The sequence below is a fragment of the Lingula anatina genome, chromosome 1 (assembly GCF_051362555.1).
Source record: "Lingula anatina isolate TDL-2025a chromosome 1, LinAna3.0, whole genome shotgun sequence".
Taxonomy (NCBI): Eukaryota; Metazoa; Brachiopoda; class Lingulata; order Lingulida; family Lingulidae; genus Lingula; species Lingula anatina.
The window spans coordinates 53,522,941-53,533,246 of NC_141767.1; the positions used below are offsets into that span (position 1 = coordinate 53,522,941).

Here is a 10,306-nt window from a genome sequence, read left to right on the forward strand (position 1 = left end):
AAATGCTACCTTCACGTGATAAATTGAATGGTTTTGATACAATATGCTTTTTAGTTTCAGTAAGTTATGTTATAACAGCAAGTAATCGAATTGTTTACTTCGTACTGTACACCTCCTCCCCCTACAATCCATACGACTTCCGCTTATGTAAGTCCCGCGGTACATTATTGGTTCACCACGAGAGCGGCAATGGACGGCAATCTAAGGGTCACAGCAGAAGCACATCGAGTGGATATGCGGTGATGATCAGTGATTTTGAATGGTGCTTAGGAAACAACTTGGCTTCAGGATAACTTTACATTATGGAGATCACAGAGGCAGAGATTGACGAGTATGAAAGTTTACCCCCAACCAGTTCCATGACCACGCACATGGCTGCTGGGGCGCTGGCAGGGATTATGGAGCACTGTGTTATGTATCCGGTTGACTCTGTGAAGGTGGGGTGTTTAGAAGTATATATGGTCATTTTACATGTACAAATTTTTACGAAATGTGTTACAACTTACATGATTTAAATTATACAGACATTGTCATGTCACGATGACTGACCCCATATCAATAATTTGACCCAGTTTTCGTGTCAGTTCCTGTGTCGAATGACCCCCCCTTCCCTGTGTTAAAATTTGGTTGAAATCATCACGGCGATAATAACATGATGATAACCTCGCCTGTATGGTGACTTTGAAATAGAATGAAAGCACGTTTCTAAAGTCCATATGGGATAAGCTGATTGATTTTTTATGAGGGTGATTATAAAACTTGCAAGTCATTCCCCTACATTCACAAGTTGTCTTTTATTACATCAAGTTGTGCAAATTCTTCATTGTAAAATCAAACTATATTGTTATTAAGCAAATTTAAGTCAAAACCACATGCTTGACATCTGCTGTTATGATAGATTGTGGACTGAATCTACTTCAGTGAGATGTTTGGATTGCTTTCTTCACTCAACTGACCATAGTCCAGTCAAGTAGACCATTGTGTAAACATTAACATATTTCTGTATGAAATACATCAAAGCAAAGGGATAAAATCATAATTAAAGCCTAGATTACACATGCCATGGGTGCTGTCCAATGAAATGGTATATGATTTTTTGTAGAATTTTTTGGCAAGTACTTTTGCATTAAGTGCCAGTGCAATGCCATTTATACATAACTTTCAGATCATGTAGGAAAAAATTGGGTTTTCAGTTGAAAAGTGACCGTACAGAGCCCTGATAGTCTCTGTCCAGTTATTGTACACCTTGCTTGCGGCATCCTTGTCAGTTGAAGATCAATACATTGTCAGTGTAGCCCCCAATGATTTTTTCACCCATTTGACCAGAATAAGGAAAAGCACAATTTTAATTCATGTAAAACATCTTTGCTGCTGTAATGAATTCTTAAAACAGTAAAGGTGGAAGAGAAAAAGGGCAACAACAGGTTCAACCATTATCAAGATTACCATAAGTATACTGAACTGAGCTTGTATGGGAACTGTATGATACCATCTACTATAATGCAATAGCCTACAGGCTCATTATTTCAAAATTTGTCAAGAGCTTTAGCTTGACAAAATCATAGAGGTTACGTGGGCCATTAATCTGTACAATTTTGTACCATTGTGTATGGCTACCGCATTGCTTTTGCACTGACTCTGTATGAAATGGGATTTACAGTATACAAGCACTGCAAGGACAATGCATAGCAAATATTATACAGGCTTACAGGACACAGTCACTGATGGATCCAGCTAAAATAGTTATTGGTTTTCTAATCATAAAGTGTACAACAGGCAAGTTTTTAAAAAGTCCATTGTAGGGAAATGGTCAGGGAAACATGTCTATATAACAATGATCAGTCCAGTGTTCCATATGGAATCTGTGGCAGAACTACTTGCTAGATTTATGCATCTGTTTTGCTGACCACTTCTCTGCTGACTGACCACTTTGGGCAGTTGGAATGATAAATCATACTTAGGTCAAGAGGATTCTGATTGATCAGACATTTTATAACTTTGTATTGCTCACAGGTTTATTATGTAATCAAACATACCTGAAATCTTGGCTTTACCAGTAATAATCATTCAGCCCAGTTGTCACCATTATGTGGATTTAACAATCGTGTTCCGTTTAGTGTGACAAACTGCAGTGTTCATGCAGGACAGTTCTTTGTTATGGATGTCCTGTGACGCAGGTAAGAAAATGACTGCAAAGGTGCATCACTGTCATTTCCCTAACTTTGCTAAATCAATATGATCTTTATTAATGTCAAACTTTTTATTGACTTTACTATAAATTCTTTTTTTTTTTAAGTTTTCTAAGGATCACTTTCTCAAGGTTTTAATATGGGTTTGTTGATGGACCAACAGTGTTTAGTTCTGTTAAGATACTGCATGTATCAGGATTTATGGGATGAATGGTGATATGTCTGCTGGTAAATTATTGCCATTTACAACTGGTGTTGAAAGTGGGAAAATTAGATTGGAAAGGTTAATGGAGGTTTAACAGTTTTATGCAAATGTAGCAGTTGATTTGCTTTTGGCTGAAAAAAAAAATCAAAATCACATCTAAAAATTATCATCAATTTGGGAAAAAGTGAAAAAAAAAAAATGAAAAATTTCATAAACATAGACTTGCTACTAGTATGTTCACCTAAATCTTAAATGATGTTGGGCAGTAATTGCAATCAAAAGATTAAAGGATTTTTAACAGTGGATGTAAAGTTAAAGACCTAGGGGATATTTCATGAAGCCTCCCTCTGTCTACTTGTATTCTTCTTAGCAGATTTGTTTGCTCAAGGAGTTATAACTCCTTGGTTTGCTGGATCTCAGTCATAAATCTACAGCAAATTTATGCAACCCCACTGCAGTATTGATGGCTAATGATAAGTGAAGAAACTGGCAAGGGTTTTATACTTGCATTATAAATGTTGACGGGGGGGGGGGGGGGGATGGGTAGTAATAAAAGGCACATGTTACTGTTTAGTCACATGTATTTTATTATCCCTTCTTTTTTGTGAAGTTTGGAATGTTATCTAGCCTATCCATGGGTATGCAATGGCTACCCATCAATGGCATGCAGCTTTTGAATTGTTTGTGAATTTGTGTGTACATATTTTGCTTGATATCCCTATGATAAATTTTTACCAATTTACATTATATTTTCCAGACACGTATGATGTGTTTACGGCCAAATCCTAATGCAAATTATAGAAATTTGATGGATGCATATTATACCATTGTGCGTTATGAGGGGCTTCGTACTACGTGTCGTGGTGTGAGTGCAGTGATTGGTGGAGCAGGGCCTGCTCATGCAATGTACTTTGCCTGTTATGAAAAACTCAAGTGGACAATTGGTGGCACAAGACAAGGAAATCCTCTTGCTAATGGTAAGATCTAGCTGGAGTGGTGCAAGAGGAGATATGGCCTTGCTTAATTTGTCTTATTACCTCCGCCAAGGAGGTTATGTTTTTACCCTTGTTTGTTTGTCTCTCTGTCTGTCTGTTTTCATGATTGAGATTTGAATAAAACTTTGAAAAATTTTATCAGACATATATCATATAGGATAGAAATTGACTTTAATGTCATCCATGTTTTTATACTTTCAACATTACCTCCAGTGTTTTTTTTTTCTTATTGATTTATGTTATCTTCCAAATCAAAGATTTTGTTCATTTAAGCTGATATGGTAGCTTTACACCTCATCTCTTATATCACCCTTTGAGAATTTTGATCCCCACTTATGCAACTAAAAATGGCTTGATTATTCCTTTCCTCTCCTGATCCTTTTACTCAGTGACATTGCAATAGAATGAGAAGGAAGCCATCTCTGACCATGCTTTGGGTATTGAGTTACATGTATGCTGTCCAGTTTTGATAATCATGTTGGTCATTGAACCATGTATGTAGTGTCGTTTTGTTACCCATTCATCAGAAGAGGAAGCTATCCTTGAAATAATTTTGTGAGAGATGTCTGACATGGTTGATGTTTTTATTTCTTTAGCTGTAGCTGGGTGTGCAGCTACACTGCTGCATGATGCTGTCATGAATCCTGCAGATGGTAAGTGTGTTTTGGAAAATCATTAATCATGCACAAATCAGTGGTTTCACTGTGACACTTTTATATGAGGTCTTTTCATATCAGCGGTATACTATACTTAACTGGTCTGGTCCATTAAGTTTGAGAGATTGTCACTTGAATAACCTGGCTATAAAGTAAGAGGTTCACCTCCCCCTCCTCCCCTCCCCCTCCATGTAGTAAGTTAAACTAAAAAGAAGAAAGCAAACTTGTGGATAACTTGTAGAAAAGGAGTTAAAGCCCCTGTAGTGTAATTACAAGTTATAGCCTTTAAATGGATCAGCCCAGTAAAGAAACCACTTGATGTGAAAATGGCCCCCAGATAGACGGCAGCAGTCTGTTGTGTCATCCGCATGTTAAATGCGCAGTGCCAATAGTGATATAAAGTAGAAACTTGTTGATTCCATTAACTTAATGCTAATGCACAGTAGTAAATGGTACCTATGATTACCAAGTAAGTGCTATTAGCAGAACTTCAAAATAAGTAATATTATTCTATGGGAATTAACTCTTGTTATTTATGACGTGATTTGTACCTTTGTGATTTATTTTCCATACATTATCATTTTATTACTTGTTTTTGTACATCAAGAAAAATCTACCAGAGAAGTCACATTTTTGTACCTTAAATGACTATAATTATAGACATGGTGTTATTGAACATAAATTTTGAAATATACCACATTATTTTCATCTTCCTTTCAGTTATCAAGCAAAGGATGCAGATATTTGACAGTCCTTACAAATCCTGCACAGATTGTGCAAGGACTATATTAAGAACTGAAGGCATAAAAGCTTTCTACCGCAGCTACACCACACAATTATCCATGAACATACCCTTCCAAAGTATTCACTTTGTTTCATACGAACTAATGCAGGATGTAATGAACCAAAAAAGGGAGTATAACCCCATGAGCCATTTACTGTCTGGTGGTGTTGCTGGTGCTGTGGCTGCTGCTGTTACGACCCCACTCGATGTAGTGAAAACCCTGCTCAATACCCAAGAGAAATGTGCAGTAGAATGTATGAACAGGCGTGAGGTATCTGGACTTTTCGCAGGTTTTGCAACTGTATATAAGTGTTGTGGATTTGGAGGATATTTCAGGGGACTCCAAGCACGTGTAATTTATCAGATTCCTTCTACTGCTCTCTCATGGTCTGTATACGAGTTCTTTAAATATTTCATTACAAAACAGAGAGCCGAGGAAGATGATGGATTTACAGTTGTCTCAGCAGCAGCAGCAAAGATAGATTAGATCATACCAGTTCTCAAAGATTGATAACTCTCAGAAGTGTTTTTATTTAACCCTTAGTATCTGGAGATCTCACGAGACAAGTCAAACACAGCACTGCATAGGACAGCATTTAAGACTGGTCAATAGTTGAGAATATGGATATTTTTTGTGTTAAGTCAGTTATCCTGTAATGGAGCCTTATCATATTTTCATCTCATTTACTCCCAGAAAATTGGAATACTTTGTATTCAGTATAATTTTTAATCTGGAATATGAAGCTTTCTCAGCTAGCCTGTTGTGGATTGATAATTGTGTTTTATAAGTTATTGGATCTGGGATTGATGTGGCAGTACAACTGGTGAGAGCCTTATATTTGAGATTCTACATTTTTGTTTACCTCACATGATCATAGCCATTTATGGGATAGTTTTGTTTTGGATGCATGCAGTTCACTTGTGGCATTTTTTTTTCCGGTCCAGAGGCATTTATAAATATTGGGAGTTTAAAAGTTGGGGCTCAAACTCTTGTCAACATTATCATTAATATCACCAAACAATTTTAAGATTGGTATGTGTACCATGACTTTTTATCACTAAGTAGCATAACTGCAGTGGGTAGACAGTTCTAATCAGCACTGCCTGTGCTTTAACCAAGCTTTCCACATCTTAACACAGTTGCTACACATAATGGTCTTTTCATTGTCATACTAATAAATTGAAGAGTGCTGAACTTTGGCTCTGTTGTGTCCATATCAGAGAGGGGTCACAAAAACTTAAACTGAAATATACGCACAATTATGATAATCAGGGTAGATGACAAATATTTAACCCCAAAAAACTTGATATGAAACTTCAAATACAGACACTGTGTATCTTTTTTGACTTGTAAGGAGAGAAATGTTTTAACATATATTCACTTAGTAAGAATAATAATAATAATGCCATACAAAAAACTGTGATATGTGAAACAGAATTGCAGTATTTACTTTTACTGATGATTGTAACAAGGTTACACAGGTGCTTTCTTAAATGCCCTTTTTTTTAATAAACACAGGTTTTACAGGAAATATTGAATTTGCGAGTTGATGCAGGCCTCTTCTGTTTGAGAAAGGAATATAATGGGGATTTTAAAAAATGACATAAAGGAGGATCCTTTCCATGAAATGGCATCAACAACTCTTACCAAAATTGGCAGCAACAGAAACCATTATATTTTGTAGTTACAATCTGCTATCATTTGCTTGTAAATGAAAAATAGGAATTGCTCAATCTTCTTGCTCCCCACCCCCGAAAAAATGCAGTGACATACTGCTAGCTTAATTCTCAATAAGTAAAATATACAAAATGAATGTTTATTCTTGGTATTCTGCCAAATGAATTGAAATACATAATAACATTAATGAATTAAGAAAGCATCTGTGATGACAGCAGCTAATTGTTCATAAAGATGGAAAATGTCATTATGTCATTTGATACAAATAACTAATTTTTATGAGACACATTAGTTTTGGAGTTAACAAGACTGTAGAGTGTTTGGACCCTAGATCTAAATTTGTATCAATACCTCTTTTACCAAGATGTCTTTTCACCAAAATTTTGTCAACATAATCAAAAATAATGTTTTACTGCCAAGTGTCAGAGGTCAGTCACTTCTTTGTTATACCTGTCATGGTAGACATTGGGTATGATTTGATTGTAGAGTTATGTTATCTTCTGGTAGATGGCTGTACTCTGCAATCCCTTTGATTGCTATATTTCAGGTAGTTACACATTTATTTCATGGTTGGTAGTCAAACCTGACTATATATAATGATAATCTCAACAAATATGGGAAAAGGAGATTTACTAGATGGAATTTGATATATATTCTAAAAGTTCATTTTTTTATTAACCTTAATCTGTATTTGCCATTACCCTCATTACACTTCATTTTGGTAGTGGGATATTCGCATTGTCATCTTTCATTCATGTTTCCTAGAAAAAAAGTAGATCAAGGAAAGAGGCCTTACCTACAATAAAGTCTATGTAGATCAAGGGCTAGGGCCTTACCTACATTAGAACCAAAAAAAAATTTCAGAGTTGAGTTTTTATTTCATATCTCATCCAGTTACAGGCTTGTAGATCAATGGAAATTCTAGTGTGCAAAATGAACCCATTTCTTCAACTAAGATGCTAAAGACAACAAAATGTTTTATATATTTTACTCTTTGGGAGGGCTGTACTGTTTATTGTCATAATTGTACCACCAGCGTTAGCGCTGGCGGTACACATGGTTTCGGTCCCGTCCGGATCGTTCCGCCGGCTCCGTTGGCTCCGCCGGCTCCGCCGGATGGCTACCGTTACCGCTTCTCCTCCTAGACGGTAAGGGCCCCCGTACCCATCTCATGGATTTAGGTCACCTATAATCTCAACTCGTTCCACGTAAAATTTGGGCTTTGTCGGTATTGGGGTCTGGGTGTGGCACTCATTGCAATGCACCCTTGTCTAAAAATGGCAAAATTAAATGCTAATTATCTACCCTACGGAAGGAGTTATGGGAAAAATTTCTATAGACGGCTTTCCAAAAGTCATATGTGTAGATTTCAAATATACCCTTGGATTTGACCTTTGACCTTTACTTCAAGGTCAAATGGGCCAAAATTTTCAAAAAAATGAAATTTTTTACGAAAAAATTTTTTTTTGCCCTGTTATTCAGACACCACACAGACTTAACCAATAATATTATTGGAAGGTGTTACCCTTCAGGTCATCTTTCATCTCCATGAATTTGGGGTCAATCGGTGCATTTTCACGGGAGTAGCGGCCATAAGATACCGAAACTGAAAACTGTCTCTAATTCGGGAACCGTTAATGCTAGAGACCCATTCTTTTTTGCATTTTGTAGAGCATGTAAAGCCCAACACTGGAGGTGGTCTCGGTTTTTTTGTATTCCATACGGTTTTCGAGTTACGCTGTATCAAAAAGTACATATTGGTGGTAAAAGCAAAATGTGCAATACGGTAATGGATAATAAATTTTGAACTCTGGAAAAATAAAACATAAGGCTTGGCAAAGCAGACAACTTGTGTTCAAAAATGACATTATTTCATCAAATTTGAACTTCTGAAACTTCAGAGCACCTCCTATTTCAAGAATTTTGACCAAAATGACATTTTCTTTATTTTAATTAATTTTTTCTGTACGAAATTTAAGGCACATTATGGTAACTCCAAAATTATAACATTTAGTCCCTTATATCTCCAAAACTGGCTGAGATAGGTCCATAGTTACTATTGAAGTTGAATAGGAAGTCATATACTGGCAATCTTACTATGACCTTGAAAGTGACCTTTGACCTACTTTTCACCATGAACTGAACTTTGCAAATTTTTCTTCCCTTTTATCTCCAAAACTGGCAGAGATAGGTCCATAGTTACTATTGAAGTTGAATAGGAAGTCATATACTGGCAATCTTACTATGACCTTGAAAGTGACCTTTGACCTACTTTTCACCATGAACTGAACTTTGCAAAATTTGCTTCCCTTTTATCTCCAAAACTGGCAGAGATAGGTCCATAGTTACTATTGAACTTGAATAGGAAGTCATATACTGGCAATCTAAATGTGACCTTAAAATTGACCTTTGACCTACTTTTCAACATAAACTGAACTTTGCAAAATTTGCTTCCCTTTTATCTCCAAAACTGGCAGAGATAGGTCCATAGTTACTATTGAACTTGAATAGGAAGTCATATACTGGCAATCTAAATGTGACCTTAAAATTGACCTTTGACCTACTTTACACCATGAACTGAATTTTGCAAATTTTGCTTTCCTTTTATCTCCAAAACTGGCTGAGATAGGTCCGTAGTTACTATTGAACTTGAATAGGAAGTCATATACTGGCAATCTAAATGTGACCTCAAAATTGACCTTTGACCTACTTTTCACCATAAACTGAACTTTGCAAATTTTGCTTCCCTTTTATCTCCAAAACTGGCAGAGATAGGTCCATAGTTACTATTGAAGTTGAATAGGAAGTCATATACTGGCAATCTTACTATGACCTTGAAAGTGACCTTTGACCTACTTTTCACCATGAACTGAACTTTGCAAATTTTTCTTCCCTTTTATCTCCAAAACTGGCAGAGATAGGTCCATAGTTACTATTGAAGTTGAATAGGAAGTCATATACTGGCAATCTTACTATGACCTTGAAAGTGACCTTTGACCTACTTTTCACCATGAACTGAACTTTGCAAATTTTTCTTCCCTTTTATCTCCAAAACTGGCAGAGATAGGTCCATAGTTACTATTGAACTTGAAAAGGAAGTCATATACTGGCAATCTAAATGTGACCTTAAAATTGACCTTTGACCTACTTTACACCATAAACTGAATTTTGCAAATTTTGCTTTCCTTTTATATCCAAAACTGGCTGAGATAGGTCCGTAGTTACTATTGAACTTGAATAGGAAGTCATATACTGGCATTATAAATGTGACATTTAAATTGACCTTTGTCCTATTTTTCACCATAAACTGAACTTTGCAAATTTTGCTTCCCTTTTATCTCCAAAACTGGCAGAGATAGGTCCATTGTTACTATTGAACTTGAATAGAAAGTCATATACTGGCAATCTAAATGTGACCTTGAAATTGACCTTTGACCTACTTTTTATCATGAACTGAACTCTGCTAATTTCTTTCTCTTTTAACTTCAAACTTGACAGAGATAGGTCCATAGTTACTCTTGAACTTGAATAGGAAGTCATATACTGGCAATTTACTGTGACCTTGAAATTGACCCTTGACCTACCTTACGAAGAACTTAAATTTGATTGTACCATATATATTTTTTGCAATAGTTTAAAAATTCTTGTTGATTGCATTTTTACAGCTTGTCAAGCACAAAACTGGTGGCTATGTCCCTTATTTTGTGTATGTGGGGTCTATACGAATGCGCTTGCTCCAGCTGGTGGTACAATATTCGGAGGCGGTATCGCCTCTCTGATCCTCTAGTTTACCAAAAGG

General features: G+C 36.2%; 1 protein-coding gene across 1 annotated transcript; it reads left to right on the plus strand.

Moving 5' to 3' along the window:
• The first annotated feature begins 143 nt into the window (after positions 1–143).
• Positions 144–7,367, plus strand: LOC106159051 (mitoferrin-1). The gene is made up of 4 exons (XM_087002503.1): positions 144–437; positions 3,152–3,371; positions 3,986–4,042; positions 4,766–7,367. The coding sequence occupies exons 1-4, from the start codon at positions 303–305 to the stop codon at positions 5,314–5,316; spliced, it is 963 nt and encodes a 320-aa protein (XP_086858629.1). The 5' UTR covers positions 144–302; the 3' UTR covers positions 5,317–7,367.
• Positions 7,368–10,306: the final 2,939 nt, after the last annotated feature.